Here is a 27,844-nt window from a genome sequence, read left to right as displayed (position 1 = left end):
AAAATTCTTCTAAAGTCACCATAATCTACAGCAGTCTCAACAATGTTATAAGTCCCAAGTTCAAAGTCTCTTTTGACATTCATCTAATATATAACTGTGATTCCCAAAGCAAGACGGGAAACCTGGTGGGCAATCTCTAAACTTTGCATCTCCATGTCTGATGTCAAGGTGGTCTTCTGATCTTAAAGTCCTTTTTTTCATCTTGTTGGCTGCAACAGCGTTCTCACCCCGGGGCCAGTTCCACTCCCTGTTAACAGCTTTCCTCAGCAGACAGCCCACAGCTCAGGCATCTCAACATGTTGGGATCTGCAGGGCCACTTCAGTGTTACTGCGGCTTCTTTTTCCAATGGCTGGGACCCACACATGATCTTCCTGGCTCCTACAAAGGGCTGGCTTCCCGTCACCAGCCATGCCCCTGCAGCAGCCTAAGCTCAGGTTGATCTACTCCATTGTGGCTGCTTTCTTGGTAATCATCCCACGGTGCTGGAGTTTCCAATATAGTTGGTTCTTTTGCCTCAACTAGGCTTCACCAGTGACCTCTCATAGGCTCTCTTCATGGTAACAATCCTCAACTCATTTGCATGATCCCTTAAGTCCTGGGCCATCAACTGCAAGTGGGGATGCACCTTCTCCAATGGCCTTCCATGGCCTCTCACAGTGCCAAGCTCCAGGTGCTCTTGACAACTTCATGCCCTCAAATCCAGTACCTCCTGGGAGACTCTTACACATTCCCAAGTCCAGCTGCAGCATGAGGTACAACCTTGGCTCTTTGGAGCACAGCTTCTCTGTGCTCTCAGAAAACACTTCCCAGAAGAGTTCACCATAGTGATATTGGTCTCTTCTTAATCACCACTAATTTCTTTTTTCTTTTCTTTGTTTTAAATGTGTAGTCCAGGATGGCCTTGAAAGTATGATCCTCCTGCCTCTGCCTCCTTCAGCGAATCGTACCAGCTTGTGCCACCACAGCCGGCAACTGCTAATTTCTTAGCTCCAGTTAACCAGTGTCAATTGTCCCAGTAGTCCCTCCCATTTCTGCTACAAAGCCAGCATTAAATGACCAAAGCACCTGACTTCTGCTCCTTCCTGAGGCTGAACATGCCAGCCTCTGCCCCCTAAATCCCCCCAATCTGCTTTGTCAATGCTGGGATTAAAGGTGTGCACCACCATGCCTGGCTCTAAGTTTACCTGGGTAGGATCTTGACCCAAATTCCTACTCTGTTAATCTGCTATGCACTAGAACATAGGATTCAGTTCCATTCTGCTTCCTGGTTCCCTCTAATTTTTTTCACCATATATTTTATATTTTTCCTAAGCTTGTTCAAAACGGTCTTCGTGAGACTTGACCAGGGAACAAAGGCTATGATGGGCGTTGCTGAGACTTCCTTCATCAATGCAATTAAATCTACTTATCTTAGTTTAGGTGGGACTCTTCAGACTAGGGCAAAAAGTAGTCACATTCTTCATCAAATGTCACAAAAACAGTCTCTTGGCCACATCTTAACATTCTTCTCCTTAGAAACCTGGAGAGTGAGGCTTCCACAACTGAAATCACCCTCAGCAGCAGCCTTCCATATTCCTACTAGGATGGCCCACTAAGCCCCACTTAGTCTACTGCTTTCCAAATCCAAAGTTCCAAAATCCACATTCCAAGCAAAAGCACTGTCAGACATATCACAGCAATCCTGGTGTCCCTGGAACCAACTTCCAGGCAGCAAGGAGGAGGGTCTTAAAGCCCAAGTCCACAGTGACACACCTCCTCCAACAAGACCACACCTACTTCAACAGGGCGACACCCCCTAACAGTGCCACTCCCTGGCTGAGCATACAAAGGATAACAGAGGATAAGGAGAAAGTGGGAGGATTTTGTGACATGGGAGCCTTACTTGTAGTTGAAGGACTTCAGAAAGGACCCGTCTGTGGTCTGAGCACTTGTGAGGTTAAGGCTGAAGAATTTGGAATTCATGTGTGTAAGCCAGGCGGGAATGTCTAGTGAGACTGTATGGAGGGAAGGGGAAGTTTCTGGGCACCTGCAAACGGTGCCACCAGGAAGGAAGCTTGGAGGTGGGGGTAGAATCAAGGCAAGCGACCTGGCTGTGGGGAGGGAGAAGGGATCAATTAGCTAGCATGTGGGGACCGAGGTGGAGGGACAGACAGACTCTGGGCTGAGGCACAGCGGCCGAGTGTCAGAGGCGGCTGAGCACCGAGGGCTGGAAACTGAGCTTGATACAGGGCAGGTTAAATTTGGGGAATCAGCAGCTCAGAAGTAGAAAATGCAGACTGGAGATGTTCCTGAAGAACTGTTAACTTATCTCCCCTTCCATGTTGTTGTCCATGGCTCCCCAGGAACCACAGTGTCCTCGACTTCCAACACGTGTGCCCGTTCAGGGAAGTTCATGTAATGGATATACCCAAGAGACAGCACGCAGGACGCTACGAGTGCTACCTTGCTCTGCCACCTCTGGTCTCTGATTCCTTGGGCTTCCACAACAATTTCACCCTGGCTGTCTTTCAAGGCCTCGTGTATTACCTGCTGTGGCTGCACTCCAAGTATGATAAGGTGGGCCCCTGGGACACTGAAGAGGGAACTGTTCTGTAGGTTGACTTGGGGGGCTAATGAAGCCAGAGTGGAACCGAACTCAGAGATGGGAGGAAGGGAAGGGGAGGAGGCTGGAGGTAGACGGGTTTGCAGTGGATCTTTGGCCTGAGGCCCGCGGGTTTTGGTTTCACAAGCTGGTGCGTGCCTGAAACCGCAACATGTGGGAGGTGCACGGTAGGAAGATAGGAATTCAGGACTATACTGGGCCACATGAGATTGTCCTCTTTCCAGAAAAAAAAAAAATGAACCTAGTATAACAGCGTATGCTGTTATCCCAGAGGCAGAGACGGACAAAACTCTTGAATTTGAGGCCATACTTGATACACAAAACATGACCAGCTAAGTGTGAATCACAGCACCCACAGATAAAGCTTGGAGGCCTAGGCTTGGAATCCCAGCACTGGGGAGGCAGAGACAGGCCGACGTGTGAGACTCACCAGCCATAAGAGTCGTGTCAGGCCAGGGTTTGGTACTAACTTCCTGGGTGGCTTCTTTGGAAACACCAGCAAGGTCCTCCTCTGGCCCCCAGGGTCTCACATACCCCACAGAGCCCACAAAGCCCAATTTGGGGGCGGGCTGGGAGATTATCTCCAACTTTGGGTGATGAGCTAAATGCAATCGTAGAATTGTCTCTTTCCTCCCTGTCACCTCATGGTTTTGTCCTGTCCCACAGCCCTATGCAGACCCAGTGCACGATCCTACCTGGAGCTGGTGGCAACACAAATCACAGTACAAGGTAGGTGGACATGTTGGGAGTTGTGGAGGACAGCACTGGGATGCATGCCTCCTGTCCAGTGCCCACTAGCTGACCATCCTGTGCATCCAGGATTACTTCTTTTACCTGTTCAGCAACCGGCTGGCAGCGGAAGGCATGTATATCAACATGAACTCCTACCAAAAGCTCTACAACATCTCGAGCGACTATGGACTTCCCGAACTTATCTTTTTAGACAAGGGAAACTGGTTTAGCGTCACTGTGGTCTTATTGTCGCATGAGGACACCTTCACGAGCGCTGATAGCAAAGGTTTCTGGTCGGGGCATGCTTAGTAACCAGGGGCGAGGCCTGAGTCCTCTGGCAGGGAGGAGGGAGGCTGGTGTGAGGCATCAAAGGCCCCACCCCGTCCCTGCAGGAGCCTTGATTGATGTGGAGAAGAAGCTGGCAGTGGCTGTGATAATAGCAGATCCTGAGTGTCTTTCAGTAACTATTACTGAGGATGTCCTTCTTAATCGCAACGCAGTGGTCTTCAAGGTGAGGAGGCCGGAGAGGAGGGATGGGGTCCTGGCTGCTCCCCCTTTGGCCCTTGCACAGTAAGTAGAAAGCCACAGATCTTATGACCCCTACTCTGAGCCCCAGTTATCTGTGTGGCCTTTGAATGTCTCTGGATCCTAGGACAGATTTGGGTATTCCTCTATTTCAGTGTCTCTCTCTTCCTCAGATTAAAATCGTAGACCTAAAGATATGCTCTGAACAGGGCAGGACTGGACATAACATCAAGAAGACTTCCATGATGGCCAAGGTATGGTCCACATTTTGGGGAGGGAGGTGGAGGGAGAACACCGGCCCTTGGGTTCTCCAATCACCGATTCCTCCTCACAGATCTTGGGCGCTCCTGGGAAATGCTTCCGGAAAACATATCTTGGGACAGTCTTTCGAGTACTGGAGTTTGGGTACAGGGTCTGGTACTGGGGTGGAGGGCTGGCTAGAGTCCCCAGAGGGCTGGTTCCTGTTGCTGTCCTGGGAGCATCGTAGATGCATTCCCATGGTAAACGTACATGATGAGTGTTTTGCCTGTGTGTGTGGCTGGTCACCGTTTGTGTGGCTGGTGCCTTCAGAGGCCAGGATGGAAGAGGCCATTTGATCCCGGGAACTAAAGTTACCAATGGTGGTGAGCTGTCATGTGGCTGCTGGGAATCAAACCTCAGGTCCTCTGCAATTGCAAGCACACACTGCTACACACCAATTTCATTCATTCATTAATTTATTTAATGTATTTATTTGAAATGTCCAGTGCTAGAGACTGAGCTCAGGTCTTTGAAGGTGCTAAACAAGCCCCCAAGGTGCCACTGAGATGCCGCCCCCACCCGCACACACTGTTCTCCGCACTCAGCCTCAGGTGTTCTTCATTGGCATTTTTGGCTTCGTTGTTCTCCTCTGGCTTACACAGGTACTGTCCCCCTAGGTAAAGTTAGTCGCTCGGCCCAGAGCAACTCTGACTAACCCAGAGAGCTCATAAGTGGTGGAGGGCCTAGAGTCTGTTCCCTGTAACTTCCCTGTGCACCCACTAGCAAACTCACCTTGGGTTCCCTCCTTCCTAATTTAGAATGACCCAGGAAGTAGAGGACAGTTGTAATAGGCAGAGACTCCTCAGATGGTGCGTGTTGGGTGAAAGTAACAAGGCACAATTTTGATTGTGTTGGGATGAGTAAAGAGGGAAGGATAGAGATTGGGCTTTTCCCATGTGTGTGTGTGCTGGGTACAAGTAAGTGTGTGTGTGTGAGTGTGTGTGTGTGAGTGTATGTTAGTGTGTGTGTGTGTGAGTGTATGAGTGTGTGAGTGAGTGCGTGTGTGTGTGTGTGAGTGTATGAGTGTCTGTGTGAGTGTCTGTGTGAGAGTGTGTGTGAGTGTGTAAGTGTGTGTCTGTGTGAGAGAGTGTGTGTGTGAGTGAGTGTGAGTGTGTGTGTGTAAGTGTGTGTGTGAGAGTATACCAGTGTGTGTGTATGAGTGTATGTGAGTTTGAGTGTGTATGTCTGTGTGTGCGTCAGTGAGTGTATGTGAGTGTGTGGGTGTGAGTATGGGTGTGAACATCTGTAAGTGTGTTAATGTATGTAAGTATGTGAGTGTGTGTGAGTGTATGAGTATGTGTGTGTACATTTGTGTGAGTGTTTGGGAGTGGGAGTGTGTGGAAGTGTGTGTGTGACTCTGTGTGTGTGTGTGCGTGCGCACGCACATGCATGTTCTAGAAAGCTAAATGAGACAAGTGTAAGGGAAGAAAGTTGAGGTTCAGGGCCTGTATTGTTTCCACAAATGCTGGGATTCTAGCATGAGCCCCCGCAGCTGCCTGTCCCTCACCCTGTCATCTCTTCAGGTTGCTGTAGTCTGAGACAGGGTCTTGCTATATATAAACACTGGGATTTGGCCTCACGTCCCAGATCCTCCTGCCTCACCCTCCCCAAGGCAGCAATAGCAGGTGCTTGCCATCACATGTGGCTCAACATCTGTACTGTGAAGGATATTGTCTAGGGTGATGCTACACCGCTCTAATCTCAGTGCTCAGCAACGTGGGGCATACTAATGACCTTTACCATATAGGGCTCATACAATTCACACAGGGCTAATTAAGAAAATGTGCCAGGCAGTAGTGGGAAACAATGTTGATCCCAGTACTTGGGAGGCAGAGGCAGGAGGATATCTATGAATTCCAGGCCTTCCTGGTTTACAGAGAGTTCCAGGGCTACATAGAGAAATCCTGTGTAAAAAATAATGAAGGAAAGAAAGTAAAGAAACTATGTTAAGCTCTTAGAGCATTACCCAGTGCCTGTACATTTATCAGAAATAGTGTCTTAACTGGGCATTATGGGACACACCTCTAACTCTTAGAGAGGCAGAGGGCATTCAAGGACAGGCTCAGCCACAGAAGAGTCTATCTCATAAACCAAGGAAACTGGACCTTGTGCTGCAACACCTTGAATCTGTCCAGCTCTTGGGAGGCAGAGGCAGGAGGATTTCTATGATTTAGAGACCAGGTTGGTCTAGATAGTAATTTCCAGACCAACCAGGGCTTCACAAGGAGACTTTGCTTCCAGTGGCCACAAAGAAGAGGAAGTGGAGGGAGCAGGGAAGTGTGATTGGGCCTGGGGGGAGTTAAGAGGAGGGAGGGGAAGTGAGTATGATCAAAGTAGATCTTATGAAACTCTAAAAGCCAATAAAATGCTTATTAAAAACAACAACATCAGGGCTGGAGCGATGGCTCCGTGTCTAAGATCATACAGAGGTCCTGAGTTTATTCCCAGCACCCACGTGGTGGCTCACAACCATCTAGAAGGATACCTGCTGCCCTCTTCTGGCATGCAGGAGTGCATACAGACAGACCACCCATACATTAAAACAACCACCACCAGCACAACTGAAACCAAAGCAAGCACACAACCTCCATCTGGGGCTGGAAATGGGGCTCAAGGGTCCTGTGTTTGCTCAGCACAGAAGGAGGCCCTGGCTCCACTCTTAGCACTGGAAAAGCCAGGCAGGTGGGAAGAATCAGACCGCAGAGTGAGCCACCAACCCTGCCCAGGGGCTGTGGGTGCCACTGCGTGTTTTCAGAGGGGTGGTTTTCTCTCTGTGCCTTCAAAGCAACCTGGCCACTCCCCAGCAGGAGGTCTTTTTCCTCCACAGGGTTTTCTGATGGTACCAATATACATCGGCTGTCCGCCGGGCAAGCGCTTGGCCTTTGATGTCTCCTACACGGTTAAGCATTCCGCGGAGATAAACAAGCACTATTTCGACTGTGTGAATAAGGACCCCGAGATGCCCTGCTTCCTCTTTCGTGACTGTGTGTTCCTCCCCTTCTCCCAGATGTTCTGCCCTCCTGTCCTGGCCGTTCTGCCTTCCCTCATGTGTTCCCTCCCGCCACAGCAGCACCACTTTTTGCTCTAACCTAGAGCCCCCCTCCACTCGTGTTCCCTTCCTCTTCGGACAAAGCTAATTCCTTCCTTCCCCATCCACAGTATTCCAGCCCTTCTTCTTAGTCCAAGACTTGGTGACGGGCGACTCTGGCAGTTTCATGGGCAGGTGAGGACTGACTGGTTGGCAGCCTCGGGCACGTGACAGTGGAAGAGGGAGATGGGTAGTTTCAGACTCTAAGGGATCCATGTTTACCTCTGCATTCTTCAGTTATGTGCTGAAGGTGGTGGGCGGTGGTCCCACAATGGACACCATCAGAGACTACTCAGAAGAAGAAATCTTCCGTTACAACAGCCCGATGGACAAGTAATCCCTTTGGGGCCCCAGTCCACAGTTGGCGGGTCTGCTCTGTAGGGTCTCCCCTCCCACTTCTGCAAGTTACATTCAAGGTGCCTCAGACAGTAATGCCTAGGGCCCCACAATCCTGCCCTGCCCACTAGGTCCCCACCCTTAGGTGCTGAGAACTCTTTCTGCTCTCAACCCACTTTGACTTTGCATTGGCCTGCATAGAACCAAGAGCCTCATCTGGGTGACAAAAGTCAAAAGGACCACCGATGATAACAAATTCTACATAATGTCCCACCAGAGCCCTGGAATTGAGTGAGTGCAAGTCCTGCGAACTCCACCCTCCAGGCTAGCCTTGACTTCACTATGTAGTTGAGGATGGCCTTGTTCCTCTGAGTCTGCCACACAGGTTAATGGGGCTCTGGTTTTCCACCCGGGGCTTGGTGTATGGCGGGCTAGCATTCCTCATACTGAGCTCCAGCCTCTGCTGCCCCGCCCTTTATTTATGTTTACACAGAGTCTCACTAGTGTGGTTTCGTCTATTCTCAAAATTATGCTTGCCCTCCTTCTGAGATGTGGGGATTGTAGATGTGCCCTTTGCACGAGTTTTCCCCCATCCCATCCCTCCGGCCCGTTGTGCTGATCTCTCAGAGGCTTCCCAGACAGTCACATTAATTGTATTTGTGTTTCCAAAGTCTGGTATCCTTCATAGAGAGGAGTTCTCCTGATCGTCTGGGGCCTTTTTCTCTGCCTTTAGACCTTAGGTTGCGTGCTCCTGCCTTCAGAAGGGTTAGCTATGACCCTTGTCCCCCCAGATGGGCAGTCAGTCCCTCTGGACTCTCACATGCCTTTCCCACCCTGAGCCTTTGCCCGCACCTCCTCACCCTTCCCTGCATTCTCCTCACAGTCTGGTACTGAGCACTGAGACCTTGTCACTGTCTCCCGGAGGATCTGTCTCTCTCTACAGCACAATTTGTATAGACACAATATAACATTTTCAAAACGAAGAAGGAATAAGTTAGTGTGTGCTCAGCGTTCATTGACAGCTAGGTGGAGATGCTGACAAGTGAGGGAAACTCTAGAGGCCCTGGTTACTGTGTAAGGGCTGGAAAGCCATGTCTAACTCACTGAAAGCAAACACACAAGCCAGCACATGTGTAGGCTTAGAGTTTGTTTTCTTCTAGGATCTATTTCATGTATATGAGTACACTGTCGCTGTCTCAGACACTCCAGAAGAGGGCATCAGAACCCATTACAGATGGCTGTGAGCCACCACGTGGTTGCTGGGAATTGAGCTCAGGACCTCTGGAAGAGCAGTCAGTGCTCTTACCTGCTGAGTCATCTCTCCAGCCCTAGGCTCACATTTTAAAACTTACTTTTAATCAGGGTTCTCACATGCTTCAGCATCTCATGGCATAGCCAGAAACTCCCACTTCATCGTGGACAAAGTCACCAACCGCACCCAAGACCATGTTCAGTCTGGATTGATTGAACAATGGTCAAGAGGGAATTTGTAAGAAAAGATGTGTAGCTGGGCGGTGGTGGCACATGCCTGTAATCTCAGCACTTAGAAAGCAGAGGCAGGTGGATTTCTGAGTTCGAGGCCAGCCTGGACTACAGAGTGAGTTCCAGGACAGCCAGGGCTACACAGAGAAACCCTGTCTCGAAAAAAACCACATCCAAAAAATAACAACAACAACAAAAAACCAACAACAACAAAAAAGATGTGTGTGTACTTAGCTCGTGTCCAGACTGTACTTGTGGGATGAAGGTGGCACACAGTAGGTATTCAGTCCCACATCTGGGTCAGTTGGCACGTGGAGGCAGCAGGCAGCATCTGAGCAGCCAGCCTGTTTGTCGGCTGATGCTCAGACAGCCTTACTGGCTGAGGGCATGGAGTAGGCTGGCGAAGGCAGACCTGAGACTGGAGGTGCGCCTCAGTGGTCTCCCACTTGCCTGCACTAGTGCAGGGAGTCAAGTCTTGGCTCCGCAGTAGAGTGCTTGCCTAAGTCTCAGGAGGCCCCAAGTTCAGTCTGAAGCACCATAGTCCCCGAGCAGCAGGTGGGTTGGAGAAGCCGATGATCCCCCTGGAGTATAGGTGCCACATCTGTCTGCACTTGAACTTGTAGGTGGCTGTGTATGGAGAACTCCCCTTGCTACGACATCACCCCCGAAACCATCTATCCCCCTGAATTCTTCCTCAAGTTGTTAGTGAGCAATAGGTAAGCCAGGCACATAGCCTTGTGTGTGTGTGGGGGGGGCGGGGCGGGGGGATGCAGAGTCCTGACATTGATCCTTGACGTGATGCCCCACTAATGAACTCAACCCTGAACTCCATTTTCTCACCAGAGGTGTGGACGATAGCACATACTGTGACTACCAGCTCACCTTTATTGTGCACATCCATGGGCTGCCACTCAGCAACAAACGGTCCTCCTTCATTGTTTTCGTGAGTGGTGTCCAAAGGCTTCCTTACTGGGTGGGCAGGGGTTCTCCCACTACTCTACCCCACCCCGACCCCTCATGACTCTTGTACTGGGCTTGCAGGTGTCTACCAGCTTCTTCCTAGTGCTGGTTTTCCTCTACATCGTGTTCTGCCTCCTGTGGCCTCACTTAGTGAGGGCCTGGGTCTCATTACGCTGGAGGATTAACAACATCATGGCGTCAGAGTCCTACTATACATATGCCTCCTCCACTGGGGGCTTCAGCCTCCAGTCTCACAGCTCAGAGGGCAGTGCCAAGGCTCCCTCCAGAGCAGGTTCCAAAGAGAATGTTCAAGCTAAGAGAGCATAGGTGGCCTGAGTCTCTGGTCTGTCCTCTTCCTCATAAACCCCTCAGCCTCTCCTCATGGGAATGCAGCCTGCCACCTACCCAGGATTTTCTTGTTTGCTAGAAAGTTCATGTCTCATTCAGACCCTAGTAAGGCCTCATTTCAGAAACAGTTCTGAGTCTTTCTGCTCGGTTTCTACCAGCACATCTGTAGTTGACTGTCAAAATATCAGAGTCATATATTTTCAAGATGGCCCTGCAGATAAAGGAGCTTGCTCCCAGGTCTGACAGCCTGGGTTTGATGCCCAGGACACATGAGATCTAGAGAGAGCTGACTCTGGGAAGCTGTCCTCTGACCTCAACACTGGCCTTGAGGGACTAACTGAAGGTCGACCCTCACAAGCTGGAAAATAAACCTCTTGCTTTTGCATTGATTTGTGTCTTTGTGTCTCACTTGGGTGCATCTCAAAATGAGTACCTCTGTTCGAGGGTTTGGGGATCTAACAATTGGGAGCTCATTCCTGATTTGAGGAGACCCACCCCCACCCCTGAGCGACCACCAAGTAGACTAATTGGAGGGGGAAAGCCTGATGTCAGCAAAGGCATGAGGCGCCTATCTGTAAGTGTTTATCTCTTGCTTTGTGCCTTCACTTTTGGCTACTGAGCATGGTGTCAGCTGGGAAGACTCAGGTCTGGTGTGCTCAATTGCAGTGGGCAGATGTGCCTTAATGCTGTGACTGTGGGAAGTCTGAAGACCCTCTGCCCCTCCCCACTCCAGAGGGAGTTGGAGGACTTTGCTCCTTTTGGAAACCAGAAGACACAGTATCAGGAGGAGCCAACTGAGTCTTTCTGCACCCTGGTTTCTGTGCCCATTGCAAAGGGGAACTGTCTGTGTGTTGGTTCTCTTTATCAAAGGTTGCATGTTTAAGTACTGCCAGAGTCGAAATGACAAGACACAGTATCGGCAGGAGCTGGCTGAGTCTTGCTATAACCTGGTTTCTGTGCCTGTGACAGGGGCGAACTGTGTGTTGCCTGTCTTTCTCTGTGTTCTTGGTCTTCGACTGATGTTATTTTTGGACATGACGCAGACTGAATCTACCTCATTAAACATCATAGTTAACCACTGGAGGGAAGTTAGGAAAAGAGAAAACTTGTCAGTAGTAGTAAAGATGAGCAAGTTAGTTACTCTCTGTCCCTCCAAATGGACCAGCTTTGGAGTAGGGTGGCTGCCCTAGGGACCTTTGACTTGCAGGTGATCAAAGCAGTAGAGGAGAGAGTCTTTAGGCCAGGATCCCTCAGGCACCCGGACCGCGTGCCCCATATAGTTACCCAGAAGGATCTAGTGGAGGACTCCCTTCCTGGATAAAAGCTGTTTTGTCTCTGAGACTCTCACAGGTCCTGGCCATGAAAGAGACGAACCCCATAGAGACCAATGAGTCTGTGAAGAAGAGCATCGTCCAGGACCCTTCCACAGAGGACACACTGCTGGATCCTCCACCCCCTTCCCTCCCTACCCAGTTCCCACAGCCCCTCCTCAAGGGTCTCCCTCAAGCCCTTGAGCCCTCGTGCAGTGTTCCTTTATCCCACCCCTTTCCTCTGGCCCCAGCAAGGGAGGAGGGTGGGGAGGGACCTTAGGAACTGGGACTGGCCATGGGGACCTGGAGCAAAAGGGTCCCTTCAGCTGATACGACAGTGGCCCTCCCCCTCCGAGCCTATGGGGCCATGGGTGAGGATGGGAATCAGGCCAAGCAATACTGGCCTTCTCTTTGGCCGACTTGTACAACTGGAAGGTCCAACACTTCCTCCCGCCTCCGCCCTTTCAGATAATCCCGAGGGGCTGATTCATCTCTTTGAGACTTATTTACTCATCAGCCCACCTAGAATGAGCTCCAACAACTCTTGAGAGTGCCCTTCACCACCAAAGAGCGAGAGAAGGCAGGAAGCCAGAAAGAATGTCCCCTCAGGCACCACCTTTCCTCAGAACCAGGACTCGACTTGGTGGTTGGAAACATTCCTGAGTGGAAGTGGCAGGGATGGGTAAAGCAAAATGTCATCCCAGCCCTCCCCCCCAAACCCATGGTTGTAGAGCTCAAGGTGCACGCTATCCCAGTGTCTCTCAGACAATACTCTATGTCTCAAGAGACACAAGAAGGAATTAAGCCACACACTTCCCGGCTCCTCCAGCTTGGGCTTGCGTACATGCTGTTCGGACTGGAACACACCGCTTCTGCCTGTTAGGAAGCCGGGCCCTAATGATTACCACCCAGTCCAGGACTTATGAGAGGTAAACCACTGAGTGGCTAGCACCCTCCCTACTGTGCCTAACCCCTACACTCTGCTAAATTCTTTGCCACCTTCCAGAATCTACACGGGTCTTAGACTTGAAAGATGCTTTCTTCTGCCTGCCCTTGGTACCCTAGAGTCAAGAATACTTTGCCTTGGGGGCTGGAGAGATGGCTCAGGGGTTAAGAGCACTGACTGCTCTTCTGAAGGTCCTGAGTTCAAATCCCAGCAACCACATGGTGGCTCACAACCATCTGATGGAATCTGATGTCTTCTTCTGGGGTGTCTGATGAGAGCGACAGTGTATGCACATACATAAAATAAATCAATAAATCTTTAAAAAAAAAAAAAAAGAATACTTTGCCTTTGAATGGAAACCTCTTCGACTGACCCCTGCCAGGAGCTGAGGCAACCTGGTGCACAGACAAGAGTAGTTTCCTCCATCAAGGTCAGAGACGAGTGGGTACTGTGTGGTGGACAGAGGCACAAATGTCATCTGGGCGGAACCTCTACCCCGTCCTCCCCCGCCCCACTCTCTCCCCCCCCCCCCATGTTGCTGCAGAAAGCAGCGCTTATTGCTCTCACCAAAGCCTTGGAACTTAGGATTGGCAAGAAAATTAACATCTACATGGATAATAGGTATGCCTTTGCCACAGCCCACGTCTGTGGAGCTATACACCAAGAGAGAGGACTGCTCACATCAGAGGGAAAATAAAAGAAAGAAAGGAAGGAAGGAAGGAAGGAAGGAAGAAAGAAAGAAAGAAAGAAAGAAAGAAAGAAAGAAAGAAAGAAAGAAAGAAAGAAAGAAAGAAAGAAAGAAGCAGGAAATTTTGGATCTCTTGGATGCCCTGGTGAAGCCAGCAACTGTGAGTGTTATTCACCGCCCTGGACCTCAGAAGGAAGAGACTCGGTGGCCTGAAGCGACAACCAGACAGATCAAGTGGCTCAAGAGGTGTCTATGCAAAAGCCTATCCCAATGACGGGCCTGCAAGGAATGGGACTGGACTAAGGGATGGCCTCACTTAAAATACATGGAAGAAGAAAGGACTCAGATTGCTAGCTACCTACCAACTAACCTAGAGAAGGAAGGGTATTGGTGCACACAAGGAAAAACTATACTCCCAGAAAGCAATCAAAAGACTTACTAGGCTAAATGCACAGATGGACTCATTTAGGGGATAACTGCTTGTCCAAGCAGTCCAAGGGTATATATAATGGACCTCAGGTTCTGGGCCATAGAGACAGCAGAACAGTGTAAGGTGTGCCAGCAAGTGAATGCTTATGAGACCAAGAGTAAACGGGGCAAAAGACCTAGGGGAGAACAGCCTGGAGTAAATTGGGAGATCGATTTTACAGAAGTTAAGCCAGGAAAATGTGGATACAAATACCTTCTAGAGTTTATGGTTACTTTCTCTGGATGGGTTGGGGCTTTCTCCACCAAGCAGGAACCAGTTACTATGGTAGCCAAGAAGATATTAGAGGAAATTTTCCTGAGGTTCAGAGAGCCCAAGGTAATTGGATCAGACAGTGGTCCTGGTTTTGTCTCTAAGGTAAATCAGGGATTGGCAGAGATATTGGGGATTAATTGGAAGCTCCATTGTGTGTACTGTCCCCAGAGCTCAGGGTAGGTAGTGAGAATGACCAGAACCCTAAAGGATACTTTAACTAAATTGTCCTTAGAGACTGGCCTTGACTGGGTGGTGCTCCTTCCCCTGGCCCTGTTCCAAGCCCAGAACACCCCCTACCAGTTTAACCTGACCCCTTTCAAGATGCTATATGGGGCTCCCTCCCTTGGCCCATTCCCCAGGGTGACTTTTCAGGATAACGAGGATCTTATGGCTCAGTTGGCAGCTTTCCAAATCGGTCACCGGGAATTGTGGCCTAAACTTAGTGCCCTGTGTAACCCAGGTACCCCAGAGGTTCCACAACAGAACCAAGTTGGAGATTGGGTATATGTTAAGAGGCATCATGCTGAAAACTTGGAAGCAAAGTGGAAAAGGCCCTTCCTGGTGGTGTTGACTACCCCAACCTCCATTAAAGTGGATGGAGTAACTGCCAGGGTTCATGTAACTCACGTGTGCCCCTAAAAAGTAAAAAACTACTTGTAATAGCCATTCAGGGTCGCCTTCTAGTCACTCGCCTTGAGGGATTCATTGAAGGTTGGCCCTGACTCACCAGAAATAAACCTCTTGCTTTTGCATCGATCTACATCTTGGTGTCTCGCTTGGGAGCGTCTTGAAGTAAGTGCCACTGACTGAGGGTCGGGGACTTACAGCACCAGCTATACGATGGGTCTGGGTCAAGTGTAGAATAGAGTTCATTTGGGGACATGGAAGGGGAGTTGAGAAGGGAGCAGAGGCAGAGAAAGAGAGGGGACAGAGGCCAGAGAGAGGGAATGAGAAGAGGCTGGCTGGGGACACATGGAGAAAGGGGAGAGAGGAAGAAAGGGGTGAGAGTGAAGAGAAAAAGAGGGAAGCAGTCCTTTTAATAGCAAGCTAGGCCCACCTGGCTACTGCTAGGTAACCGTTGGGTGGAGCCTAGAAGGGATGCTAACAGGCTGGGGTTGGGGAAGGGTGGGATGTGAGGGGAGGGTGGGTAGGAACCTTCTCTGAAGATATTTAATAAAGCTGCTCTCTGAGATGATCTTAGCTTGTTTGTATTTCTTTATTGGGGGTATGTTTGAATGCATACACTTAACTGGGTGAACCAAGGGTTATATAGGTTTTGGAAAGGGGCATAAGAATTATCCAGGGAGGAAAGTGTCGCTGGCCGAAGGCTAAGGCCGCTGAGATCTTCATGAGCGGCAGTCCAGGTGCTGACTGTCCTTGACCACCTGTTTGGGGGTTGCCTGGTGACAGCTACGAGGAGGCAGGCACAGGGGAGGCAGGGAGGGAGTTAACCCTACTCTTGTGTCAGTCTCAGGATGAGACTCTCATCTCAGCTTTTGAGATTTCCTGCCTTTGGACATGCTCCACCTCACCTATTCCATTTCAGGCACTGTCCATGTGACAATATATATTTCTTTTCAGTTTTTGAGGCAGGGTTTCTCTGTGTAGCCCTGGCTGTCCTGGAACTCACTCTGTAGACCAGACTGGCCTTGAACTCAGTCTACCTATCCGTGCCATGTGAGTGATGGGATCAAAGGCATGCACTGCTGCCTCCACCGCCACCGCTGCCACTACCACCATGCTCTTTCTTCTCGTTCTTTTTTTTTTTTTTTTGGTATGAATTTATTTTTTTGCCATCCTGGAGGTGGAGCTCAGGACTCTGTGTGTGACAGGCAAGTACCATTCTAAGAATATTCTTAGACTTGATGGTTTGTTTTTTTTTTTTAAAGGAACCACATTTATTTATTTGGTTACTTACTTATTCAGTGTGTGTGTGTGTGTGTGTGTGTGTGTGTACATATCTAAATATCAGAGGACAGCCTGCAGGATGACTTAGTGGTTAACTGCTCTTTCACAGGACCTGCATTGCATTCCCAGCACCCACTCAGGCAGCTTATACTTACACTTGGCTATAACTCCAGCTTCCTGGGGCAAGGGCAGACAAAAGCTTGGGAAAGGCCAAGTGGATTCAGAAACCCTGGTACCCTTATCCCTGAGCATGGTAGGAGTTTCATCTACTCCTGACCAGGGTCCTAGCGTGTGACCGTGACACCTCATGGAGTAGACTGTGACAATCAGTCACATAGAGGCAACACCTGAAGCCCCTCCACATGCAGATGAGGCACCCCTAACATCTCAGACCAAGCCATCTGCCTTTAGATGCCACCCCACCCCAAAATGTTTATAAGACCCTGCCCACAAGGAATAAAAGACACACAAATTATTTCTTCAAAGACCATCTGTCTTATACAGCTGTAACACTTTGGGGAAGAGAAGTTCTGCCCCGAAGCTTTCGCTGCTCCAGCATACTTGTCTCCTAACTGCCTTGCAACTATGACTCCAGCCACAGAAGAGACCCTGCAGCAGCCTAGATCAAACACACACACACACACACACACACACACACACACACATACACACACACACACCTACCTGGTCCCCCTCCCCTTTGGAGAGCACAACTCTTTGGCCACTCCGGTGGAGCCAGAGCCCCGCAGATCTCAGTAGACATCACCAGGCATGCAGACTAGGATGTGCCCATGGGCTCTGGCACCCTTTCCTGGCATCCATGGGCACCTAAACACATGTGATACACACAGGTACATACACATAGTTTTAAGAAAAAAGTTTATTGAGAAGGCACAAGAGGATAAAGCATTTCTATTTTACATGACCTTCCTTATGAAGAAACAGTTCAGAAACGATTAGGCACTTTGTAGACTCTCTGACGGTGTTGTATGATAGGATTTACAAGCATTAGACTGCTGGGTGTTCCAGTCCATGAGGTAGTGCTGTACAAACACCCTTTCCTAAACAAGCAGTCTGAGGCACAAATGAAACACAAGAACAAGGGTTCAAACTCACAGAGTTCTGCCTTCAGATCCAGGAACAATCACCACTTCCCATTGCTGGTAACCTTAGGGTGGAAGATAACGGCACTCACTCACATCTACATATTGCTAGTTCCTGCATAGCCCATATGCAGATAAGGACTTGAGAAATCAGCTGGGCGGTGGTGGCGCACGCCTGTAATCCCAGCACTCTGGGAGGCAGAGGCAGGCGGATTTCTGAGTTCGAGGCCAGCCTGGTCTACAGAGTGAGTTCCAGGACAGCCAGGGCTATACAGAGGAGAAATTAGTTGTACTTGGGTGGTTTAGAACCCTGGGACAGGGAGTGAGGTGCATATTTTATATATCAGAGCAGACCTGGCCTCCAGGTTCTCCCAGCATCCCTCAGTCCCTCCCTGTGTATCTGGCTCCCAACCTTGGATTTTTTAGGCCAGGGGCTGGGCTGCCCTCCCCCCAGAGGCTTCTCCCTATACAATCCAGACATCTGTCTCTCCATGTGTGTGCACACATGTCCTCCATGTGTGTGCACACATGTCCTCCATGTGTGTGCACACGTGTCCTTTCTCCCCACCCGCCCCTCATGGCGACACCCTGGCCTCAGTCCTTGGGGCCATCGAACTTGACCAAGACCAGCTTCCCAATAAACCTGCCTTTAATGTCATCCAATCTGGCCTGAACTGGCTCAACTCACTGGTGGAGCAATAACTTCTTATGGAGGTCAAGGGGAATAAAATTTGGAGAGTTGATTCTTTCCTTCCACTGTGGGTTCCAAGGATCTAACTCAGCTTCTCAAGATTACACAGCAAGCACTGTCGTCCCCTGATGAGCTAGCTTGCTGGTTCAGACTTTTAAGAGTGTGTGTGAGTGTGTCTCTGTGTGTGTGTGTGTGTATACATATGAGTTTACATATGGAAGCTAGAGTTTACTATCAATTTTTTTCCTCAATCACTTGCCACACTATTTTTAGTTTTTAGTTATTTTTTGGAGGCAAGGTCTCACTAATGTAGCCCTAACTGTCCTCAAACTCACTATGTAGACCAGGCTGGCCTGGAACTCACAGAAATCCTATCAGCTTCTGCCTCCGGATGCTGGAATTAAAGATGTGTGCCACACTTTTAACTCCACCCCATTTTCAAGGAACCTGGAGCCCCCTCATTTGCTCTGGCTCCCCCACCCACCCACAGACTCTGCCCTCCCCCACCCCAGCACTGGGATTGTAGGGCTGCACTATGACATGTAGCATTTTTTTATGTAGGGGCTGGGGAGAAACTCAGGTCTTTGAGCCTGCTTGGCTAAGCCGTCTTCCCTGCACCTATAATCGTCAACTGTTTTCTTTAGCACCTGAGGTAGACATGTTCCTCCACTGTGATCATCCCTAGCTCCCTTTGGAGTTTTGTGGTGTCGTTATCAAGTTACCCAGGCTAGCCTAGCCTGAGGACTCTCCAGTCTCAGCCTCCACAGGGCTAGGATGATGGGTGTATGCCAACACACCCAGGTCCCCTGTGTGACTTTCTAGAGCGGTTTGGTACTGAGCCCGCCTTCCTTAACATTCTCAGTATACTGGTCGACGTTTCTATTGCTTGTGCTAGAAATAACGTGTGGTTTCGATGTCTGGGTCTGTGGGAGCCATTTGGAGGAGAGCACATATGAGAGCTAAGTCTTCTGTGGAGAGAAGAGAAACAGCCAGGGCCACCATGCTTTCCCCAAGGCTGTGCAGAGCACCACGCTCAGGGTGCTTGCTCCCCGAGTGTCTGTCCAATTACAATGTAACAATTAGGTCATGTCAGTCTGGGTTTTGTTAGTTTCAGTCAAAATCTTTAAGTGATATAACTGTATAAATAAGTCCCAGCCCCAAGGGTTATATGTCCTTCTATAGCCTACTGTCATGTCCCTTCAGCCTGGCACTGTATTCTTTTGATTATATTTATTATTGTTATTATTATTATTGTTGTTGTTATTATTATTATTATATTGCTTAAATTATTTGATCACCTGGCTCCTGCTGTGTATCTCATCCTGCTATTGAACCCTCAAGTCTCCTGCCTCAGCTCGGATTACAGGCACCTGCTGCTGCACCTGGTTGCGTCATCTTTTTGGAGTAGTATTATTACGGTCAGCATTTAGCAGACACAGAGTCCCAAAGGTAGAGTGGCTGTCCAAATGAATTGGCAAAACGTGGCCTAGTTACAGGGCTCTCCCAGGAATGCCGTCAGTGCCCCAGTAAACAGACAGCATCTCCATGGGGACTGTGCTAAGTTGCCCCTCTCGTGCCACTTGGCTCTGGGCTCATATCCTGGGTCAGTTCCTTGCTGGTTAAGTCACTGAGGGAGATGCTGGCCCATTGCAGGCCTCTTCCCACAGCTACTATGGCCCTCAGACACCTGAGAGGAAGGGACAATTTCTTCTCTTGACTGGCAGTTCTTGGTTAGTTCTTATCCCCTTTTCTAGGAAAGGGACACTTCAGGTCCACTCCTCAGTCCCGACTACTCTGCTTCTTCTGGCACCCACGGGAGTTTGTCACTGTCAAGGGACAAGTCAGTCAGTTCACCTCACTGGCTAGTCACCCCAATAAGAGCAGAGCCCCAGCCACATCTATTATTACCATGTGCTCAGCACAGAGAAGCAGGACAGAAGCAAAGGTCTGTGGATGCGTTTGAATATTCTTTGCATCTGATGACTGAGGGTATCAAGGTTCAGAACGGGGAAATCATTTGGCCAGTCAGAGCCACCAGTACAGCGGCTGAAGTGGAGTCCAGGCCTAGAGCCCAGAAGAAAACTACGAAAGAGAGAGACACAGAAAAACAAGAACAAAACAAAACGTGTATAAACCACCACTCTCACCAACAAAGTCAGAAAGCCCAGTGGTCAGAGACTGAAAAGAAATGGGAGAAAAGGAAGGAGGAGAAAATGTCTGTCAGTGACCCAGGAGCGGAGGGCGTAGGAGCAGAGCAGCTCCTCCTCGCCTCCTAGTGGAGCTCTGTGGAAAGACAGGAGAGTGTGTGTGGACATTTCAGTGGGGCCCCAAGCCCAGGCCAGGTGTGTCCGGGGCCACAGCTACCTGGGGATGGAGGCGTAGTTAGCATGGGAGGCAGAAGAGAGGTGCTGATGCAAATCTGTCCGGGCGTCCAGAACGTCCACTTGATCATCCTCATCCTGACTGAGGCCGACAGGGTCCGGATCGGGCAGCAAGATGAGTTCAGTGAGGCCGTGGAGGTCGGAAACACGGCGGAAAGTCTGCAACACCAGCACCATGGCAACAAGGCCCAGGAAGAGGTACGCTGTAGACATGGGGGAGGGGAGACGGGGAAGTGGCGAGGCTCCAGGGCAGCAAGGATGTGGTCCTAGGGGCGCCTCTCCCTGGGGGCAGCTGGGTGGTTCTTGGAAGCCCTTCAACACCTCTTAGAACAGGGCCATTTCTCTGCCCGCCCCCAGCCCCTACTACCAGCCCGCGGGTGCCCAGCCAGTTTTCCAGCTCACCTGTGACAAGCACCTTGTAGAGGGCACGGTAAGGCTGGCCTGGGGCTTCCCCGGGCACGTAGTCCCCTAGGCCAATGGTGGACAGAGAGATGAAGCAGAAATAGAAAGCATCCAGAAAGCTCCAGGCCTCCTCAAGGTAGGCGAAGACCGCAGCCGGTACCAGGAAGAATATAGCCACTATGGCCACCAGCAGGGCCACCAGGTGCCAGCGGGCTGCCCGCTGCGGGTGCCAGCCCCAGCGCAGGCTCAGCCAGGACACGGGTGCGTGGGTGAGCAGCAGTGACAGGCGCTGGGCTGAGGCAGTCAGGAGTAGCATGGTGACAGGCACGCCCAGGAGTGCGAAGACGATGGAGAAGGCTTTGCCTGCATCTGTCAGTGGGGTCGTGTAGCCATAGCCTGTGGGGAGAAGAGTCCTCCTGCACCTCCACAGCCTGGGGCCTAAGCGCCCCCCAACCCTCCATCCTCCCTAATTTCATTTGTGACACCTTTCCATCCAAGTTCAGTGGTTTCTTCTGACACCCAGGGGAAAGTCCTATAAATAAACCCTCTGGACTTGCTTTGAGTTATTCACATAAAAAAAATAAAAACAACAACAAAAAAAAATGAAAAAAAAAACAAACGTTTTTTTTTCCCAACTTCTGAGGCATCAAACCCATAGACTGATGCAGTTAGGTAAACACTCTATGTGCCCCCAGTCCCTCCCTGGGGGATTCTAGGCAGGGGCTCTACCACTGAGCCACACCCCCAGCCCCTCACTGGGGGATTCTAGGCAGGGCTCTACCACTGAGACACACCCCCAGCCCCCTCACTGAGGAATTCTAGGCAGAGGCTCTACCACTGAGCCACGCCCCCAGACCCCTCACTGGGGGATTCTAGGCAGGGCCTCTACCACTGGGCCACACCCCCAGCCCCTCACTGGGGGATTCTAGGCAGGGGCTCTACCACTGAGCAATACCCAGCCAGCTACAAGGACTGTAACCTTCTGTATTTCCTTGGTAGGACTGCTCCTTACACCCAGTTCCGCCTTTAGCAGCACTGAGACTGCCCAAATCAACAGCAGGTTCCAGGTCTTTGAAATTCTTGCCTTCCGATGAAGCACACCATGGAAAGAGGTTTTAACAATGTTGACTTTGTGTCAGACAAATACTCTCCTCCTTAAGGGCTGGAATTACAGGCATGCAAACACATCTAGGGCTTTTTGTAACCTTTCAATTAGCATGTATTAGTTGTATAAAGTAATGGGTTTTATTATAACCCTTTTTAAAAATCTATTTAGCAAAAAAACCAAACCAAACCAAACCAAAACAAAACAAAACAAAAAAACCAAAAAAAACCAAAACAAACAAACAACAACAACAAAAAAAACCAGCCGGGCGGTGGTGGCGCACGCCTGTAATCCCAGCACTCTGGGAGGCAGAGGCAGGCAGATTTCTGAGTTCGAGACCAGCCTGGTCTACAGAGTGAGTTCCAGGACACCCAGGGCTACACAGAGAAACACTTTCTTGAAAAAACCAAATCCAAAAAAAACAAAAAACAAAAACAAAAAAACCCAAACCTTTTTAGTTTTGTCTTTTGGGGTCCAGGTCTCATTCTGGGGGGCCTCATAGCAATTCACCTGCTCTAGATTCTTTTTAATTTTATGTGTATATCTGAGTACACGTATGTACACCACATGTGTGCAAGAGTCTGCAGAAGTCAGAGGCCAGAATCCTGGGAACTGGAGTTACAGTTGAGAGTTGAGCTGTCCTAAGAGTGCTCAGAACTGAACCTGGGTCCGCTGCAAGGGCAGAAAGTGCCCTTAACCACAATCCTTCAGCCCAGACATCAAACTCCTGGGTGCTGAGATGGCCCATGTGAGCCACCATACCCAGCCTTATTCACCCAGTCACCCTTTTCTGTGCCCCGCCCCCAGCAATCCTCTCCTATATCTTGGTGTTTTATTTAGTAATCTTCCATCAATGGCCTTGTGGTGTGCTGTTTTGATATATTCAAGTGTTGAGGTTCTTTTAGGGCGTGCGCGCACAAGCACACGCACACACACACACACCAACCATGTCCCTTACAAGTGATTTCTCTGAAGAATCTGCTGCGCATACCTGTAATCCCAGCACTCTGGGGGGCAGAGGCAGGTGGATTTGAGTTCGAGGCCAGCCTGGTCTACAGAGTGAGTTCCAGGACAACCAGGGCTACACAGAGAAGCCCTGACTCGGAAAAAAAAAAAAAAAAACCAAATCCAAAAAACAAACAAACAAGAGATGCAGTAGAGAGTCAAGCCCCAGGCTCCCCTGGTTTATTCTAGGCAGGTGTTGAACCCCCAAGGCCTCTTTTTTACTTCATATTTTAAGACAGCATCTCAGTAAATCTCCCAGGCAGACCTTGAAATCGGGGTCCTTCTTCCTCGGCCCTCGGACATCTGGGACTCTGAGCCTGAACCACCAGGCTGGCCACATCACCGTCTTTTGCGTGCTAAGCTATATGAGGCAGCTCTAGGAAGGCACTTCCCTGTTCGCACTAACTGTACAGGCTGGCTTTCAGAACTGACCTCAAAAGCCCTCCACAGTTTGGTGGAACCAAAAATCTCAGAGGAACAGAACACAAGGAACAAAACAGAGCCTCGTGTTCTGGATTCGAGGCAAGAGGTGCCACCCACAGTAGCAGAAGGGACCAGATTTATCCACAAGCCCCCTCAGGACCAATGTACTGGTGTAGACCATTTCACCAAAAGCCATGGTTAGAACCACTCAGCCTTCTATTTCCGCAGCTGCGAAGACTCCTCAGCCACTGAACTGTAACCCAGATCCCCACTGCCTCTCTATTAGCAGCTTTTTTATTCATGTTATTTTGTTGTTGTTGTTGTTTGTTTTTTGAGACAAGGTCTCACTACACAGTCCTGGTTGGATTGGAACTCCGTATGTAGTCCAGGCTAGCCTTGAACTTGCAACAATCCCACTGCTTCTGCCTCCAGAGTACTAGGACTAAAAACATGTGCCACAATGTTCTATACTATCCCAGCTGTGTGACTGTGTTCAGGTTGGCCAGCTTTACTGGGCCTTAGCTTTATAGACAGACAGACAGACAGACAATAAGTGGCAGCTACCTCACAAGGCTGTTGCATTGGCTGAATTAAAACCCGGATGTGGCAAGCCCCTGCCATGCTATGGCTGAGAAACTGTGAGGATGCAGCTGTGGCCGAGCCTGGTGCATGTCTGACTGCCCTCACCTGTCCATCTACCAGCACCAGGTATGACCTGTCAGAAGGGAGAAATCCGAGAGGAGAGAGACGTAAGGGCTGCGACCCAAGAAGGTCCGGGAGCAGGCCAAGCTGGCTCAGGAAGCTGGGGCAAAGCTAGCCTGGGGGTGGGGGGAACCAGTTCACGGTTTTCTTTGAAGAGACACCCAGCTCTGCTGCCAGGGACCTCAATTTGTTGGTCACGTGCAATGGGCACCCCAAAGGGGGGCACAAAAGCCACTGTAATGCTCTGCAATGATGCCAGTCAGAGAAGCACTTGACTCTGGCTCGGCCTCCTCCCTGTCTCAAGTCCCTGAGAGAAGTCACCTCAGGAAGCTGAAGGATCTGTAGAGCAGCAGAACCTGGCCTCTGAGCGGAGGGGTTTCCCAGGTCTGTGGTAGGAGGACAGAAGGGACTTTCCGAGAGGAATTTCCCAAGGTTCTTAAGGCCTGGGGGTGCAGGTAGAATGATTCCTACCTGAATGGGTCTCAAAGAAAGCTTTGCAGAGTGCTAATATTTGTGTGTAGGTGGTACTTTTATAGTGTGTGTGTGTGTGTGTGTGGTGTGTGAATGTATGTGCATAGGTGTGCACAGAGGCCAGAGGAGCATGTCTGCTGTCCTGCCCAGTCCCTCCTCAGCTTATTCCCTCTGGCAGGGCCTCTTACTGAACCAGAAGCTTGTGGACTCAAGTCCCAGGAAAGTGTCTGTCTCTGCTCCAACGCTGGAGTGACAGGCTCGAGTAGCCTCACTCAGCATCTGCATGACTGCTGGGATTTTGAATCCAGTTTCTCATAAGCACCTTCTCCCATGACTTCTCCCTTGTCCTGTTTTGTCTCAAGTAGTTCTGGCTTCTGCCTCCTGAGTACTGAGGTGGATCCCGCCAGGCCCAGCCGAGGAGTGCACAACCTTAAATCAAGACCAGGATCCTGGCAGCAAATGAGACCTGGGGGGTCCTAGCTCCACAGGAGGCACCAGCAGGTATCATCCGGACTGTGTGGTTCTCATGCAGTCAGAGCTCCTGAACCCAGGTATCTGAGGGAAGGAGTGGTAGACATTGCTAAGGTCCCTTCTGGGCGTCAAGTGGACTGAGTAACGCTTTTGGGGGGAGGGGGCTTTGTCATAGAAGGCCCTGAATGTTCCAGGTAGAGAGGATGTCACCCCTCAAGCAGGGGCAGGGCCGGGTGGCAAGGGAAGTCCCAGCTGTAGGGTGCAGAGGAGGTTCAGCCTCAGAACATCCCCTCTGTTTGGGGAATCCTCAGTGAGCATGTTGTTCATCTGTGTGGTATAGTGACAGTTGGAATTTTTTGTATAAAAACACAGAAATATTATAAGAATATGTTTTTGTTTCAATCCCAGGTGTGGGGCATGGGGCCGCTTCGGATTGTCCACAGCAGCTGACTGTGATTTGTCTCATGCTCTAGCCGGGGTGTGATTTTGCCAGCCGCAGGTAGTTTCTGTGATTGTGTGACATTTGGAATTCTGGGGACTTTTTAAAGGGTATATATAAATGCTAGGGCCCTGAGAAGTGTGGTGGGCTGTTGGTTGGTCACTGTTGGCTGTGGTTTGTAAAGCAAGGAAGAAACAAGAAACTAGATATCCTGGTGTTGGAGAGGTGGCTCAGAGGTTAAGAGCACTGACTGCTCTTCCAGAGGTCCTGAGTTCACTTCCCAGCAACCACATAGTGGCTCACAACCATCTACGATGTGATCTGATGCCCTCTTCTCGTGTGTCTGAAGACAGCGACAATGTACTCACATACATGAAATAAATAAGTCATTTTAAAAAAATCTTTTTAAAACCCAAAATACATATATAAACAAAACTTTAAAATAAGAAAAAAAAAGAAATTAGATATCCTGACTATGAAGATCAAAATTGCCCCAAGGAACTGGACACCCTAATCGTCAGGAAGTAGTCTAAGGGGTGGGAGTGGGTGGGTTAGTGAGCAGGTGGAGGGGGGAGGGAATGGGGGAGGTTGGAGGGGAAATGAGGAAAGGGGATAACATTTGAAATGTAAATAAAGAAAATATCTAATTTTAAAAAAAGCCCCCCCCCCGAAAAAAAGGAAGAAGTCTAACAATATCATTGCCCCCTTTCTGACCCCTGAGTTTATTCAGGATGTGTCCTCTCTTTCCCTTTTTTGCCCTTATCTAGTGTTAGAGGGTTGAAAAGGGTGGATAAAAAGAACCCACAAAGTAGCAAAAGACAGGCTACATGGGGAGGGAGAGCAGATAGAGAGAACTGAGTCTTTGTTTGGATTGTGTCCTGGGGTGAGGATTTGTTCTCACTGAGTAAGATCACAGTCTAGAGAAGAGATAGGAGTCCCATTCATGAGTTTAGGTGGGGTTTTTTTTTTTTAAGTGCTAATGGTTGAACTCAGGACCTCACGCATGCTAGGCAACTGTTCTACCACTGAGCTACCCACCCCTCAGCCCCCTCACTTGAGTTGAAAGAGATCCTCATGACCAGTCCTTGGTTTGAAAGGGGCAAGAGATTTTGCTGGAGGTAGTTTGGGGTAGGAGTCTCAACTTGGCAGATTTCAAGCCGGACAGCCTGAGGACACTCAGGGTTTGTCCCTCTCTTACGCCCAGCTGTTGGAGCTGCTGATCCAGGATTCCGAGTCTAGAGTGGAAAACACTGGGAGAATCCCAACAGCCCAGGGGAGGCGAAAAGATGGGTGGGACCCAGTCTTAGAGTAGGAAACACGGGAGCCGCAGGGGGAATGGGTACCTTCCGTCTGGGGCGCCTGCTCAAGAGTGCCCAAAGTGGAAGGGATCCCAGAAATGGTCTCAGGTCTGGCTAAGGTCTCTTCCTAGAAGACAGGCTTCCGGTAATGGTGCCCAGCAATTACTCACTAGCATGCATGAAGTCCTGAGTTCAACTCAGTTCACTGGGGCACTGAGTTCAGGAAGAAGCTAAAGTGGGTTGTTCCAGGAAGGACCTATCTGGAGCCAGAATACAAGGCTGGAACAGATGGTGGGCCAGCCCTATTGTAACACAGCCCCGAGGTTAAACACCTAAGGAAAACCCTAGGCCCTTGCTGATCATCTATATGATAACCCTCGGATTAAGACAAGAGTGAGCCAGGCCTGGTGGCTCACACCTGTAATCCCTGCATTTAGGAAGCTGAGGCAGGAGGATGAAATTCCAAGCCAGCCAGCCCCTAAAGGGAGATGCTATCTCAAAACCAATAAAAAAGGCACCTGAGGAGATGCAGTCTGAGAAAGTATTATGGTGTGGGGAGGGGGGATTCTTACTCCGAGGGAACTGGGGTGTGTAGTACTTGAGAGGAGAGGAGAGGCTTGCACGAGGTCTCTCCAAATGGGCATCTGTGGCCAGTGTGGGTCAGCTGGGAATGGACGTTGTTCCGAGAGGATGGGGATGATTGGGATAAAGGTGTGTGTGGAGGGACCCGGACGCTATCCCGGCAGTGGGTGATGGACGGCACTCACTTACCCACGGTGGTGACTAGCGTGCTGGCGAAGAAGAGCGCGGAGGCGAAGTCCCACGCAGGATCCGAAGCGTTGGCGGGTCCCGAGGCGTTGGCCAGCGCTGCGCGCCCCAGCCGTCCGGCCGCCAGTACCCGCTCCACGAAGGCGTCCAGGGCGTGAGCCGCCACGCACGGGCTGTGTCGCAGCAGCTGCTCCCGCAGCGTCCCCAGCTCTGCTCGCAGCCGGGCTTCATGAGGCCGCTCCAGCCGCGCCACCAGCAGGGCGCCCAGCGCCAGGTACCCGGCGTAGGCGGCCAGGGCGCAAGCCAGGAGCGCGCCCCGCCGCATGGTGCCCGTACAGCCCCGCCACCCGCTGACGTGGCCCCCGGCGGCCCACCGCCCGAGGTCCGCTTTTAGTTCCGGGAGCTCCAGGCGCGGCCACCGACGCCCCGAAGAGGAAGAGGAAAAGGAAAAAGGGGGAGGAGCGGGGCTGGCGCAACGCCCTGCCGCTGGGAAACTGAGGCACGCCCAAACACCAGGTGTAGGTACAGGGACGCGGGAGGGTGGAGCTCGATGCTCCCGGATCCCGGGGACACATGGGATGGGAAGGGCTGTGGAGTCCTTTCCTGCCGGACGTTCC

General features: G+C 50.4%; 2 protein-coding genes across 4 annotated transcripts in view; one reads left to right on the top strand and one right to left on the bottom strand.

Moving 5' to 3' along the window:
- Positions 1 to 10,699, top strand: part of LOC127696779 (cation channel sperm-associated auxiliary subunit gamma 2-like) — a 29,412-nt gene extending 18,713 nt beyond the window's left edge. Inside the window, exons 17-29 of the mRNA XM_052199722.1 lie at positions 2,344 to 2,557; positions 3,270 to 3,332; positions 3,423 to 3,621; positions 3,728 to 3,846; positions 4,034 to 4,114; positions 4,195 to 4,251; positions 6,988 to 7,144; positions 7,320 to 7,383; positions 7,486 to 7,581; positions 7,786 to 7,875; positions 9,690 to 9,782; positions 9,910 to 10,009; positions 10,108 to 10,699. Of these exons, the coding sequence (XP_052055682.1) occupies positions 2,344 to 2,557; positions 3,270 to 3,332; positions 3,423 to 3,621; positions 3,728 to 3,846; positions 4,034 to 4,114; positions 4,195 to 4,251; positions 6,988 to 7,144; positions 7,320 to 7,383; positions 7,486 to 7,581; positions 7,786 to 7,875; positions 9,690 to 9,782; positions 9,910 to 10,009; positions 10,108 to 10,353 (1,579 nt within the window). The 3' untranslated portion in view covers positions 10,354 to 10,699. The remainder of the gene's footprint in view (positions 1 to 2,343; positions 2,558 to 3,269; positions 3,333 to 3,422; positions 3,622 to 3,727; positions 3,847 to 4,033; positions 4,115 to 4,194; positions 4,252 to 6,987; positions 7,145 to 7,319; positions 7,384 to 7,485; positions 7,582 to 7,785; positions 7,876 to 9,689; positions 9,783 to 9,909; positions 10,010 to 10,107) is intronic.
- A 6,131-nt stretch (positions 10,700 to 16,830) lies between these two features.
- On the bottom strand, positions 16,831 to 27,844 carry Kcnk6 (potassium two pore domain channel subfamily K member 6). Of its 3 annotated transcripts, XM_052167221.1 has the most exons (4): positions 27,231 to 27,838; positions 20,546 to 20,941; positions 20,127 to 20,346; positions 16,831 to 17,136 (listed from the first exon to the last, which is right to left on the bottom strand). In XM_052167221.1, exons 1-4 carry the CDS (start codon positions 27,550 to 27,552, stop codon positions 17,097 to 17,099), a joined length of 978 nt encoding a protein of 325 aa, XP_052023181.1. In that variant the 5' UTR covers positions 27,553 to 27,838; the 3' UTR covers positions 16,831 to 17,096. The 3 variants fall into 3 exon arrangements, with proteins under 3 accessions (XP_052023181.1, XP_052023191.1, XP_052023200.1); XM_052167231.1 differs by lacking the exon at positions 16,831 to 17,136 and having other exon boundaries at positions 18,323 to 20,346; positions 27,231 to 27,836; XM_052167240.1 differs by lacking the exon at positions 16,831 to 17,136 and having other exon boundaries at positions 20,179 to 20,302; positions 27,231 to 27,844.

Source organism: Apodemus sylvaticus, chromosome 1, assembly GCF_947179515.1.
Source record: "Apodemus sylvaticus chromosome 1, mApoSyl1.1, whole genome shotgun sequence".
Lineage (NCBI taxonomy): Eukaryota > Metazoa > Chordata > Mammalia > Rodentia > Muridae > Apodemus > Apodemus sylvaticus.
This window is presented reverse-complemented; position numbering and strand designations above follow the sequence as displayed.

Excerpts from the sequence above, each read along its gene's own strand:
- Kcnk6 (XM_052167221.1), bottom strand. The coding sequence starts at position 27,552 with ATGCGGCGGGGCGCGCTCCTGGCTTGCGCCCTGGCCGCCTACGCCGGG. Across the intron at positions 20,942-27,230 it reads CACGCTAGTCACCACCGTGG|GCTATGGCTACACGACCCCA; the intron begins GTAAGTGAGTGC and ends TTCTCCCCACAG. Across the intron at positions 17,137-20,126 it reads AACTACGCCTCCATCCCCAG|GTTACCAGCAATGGGAAGTG; the intron begins GTAGCTGTGGCC and ends TTCCACCCTAAG.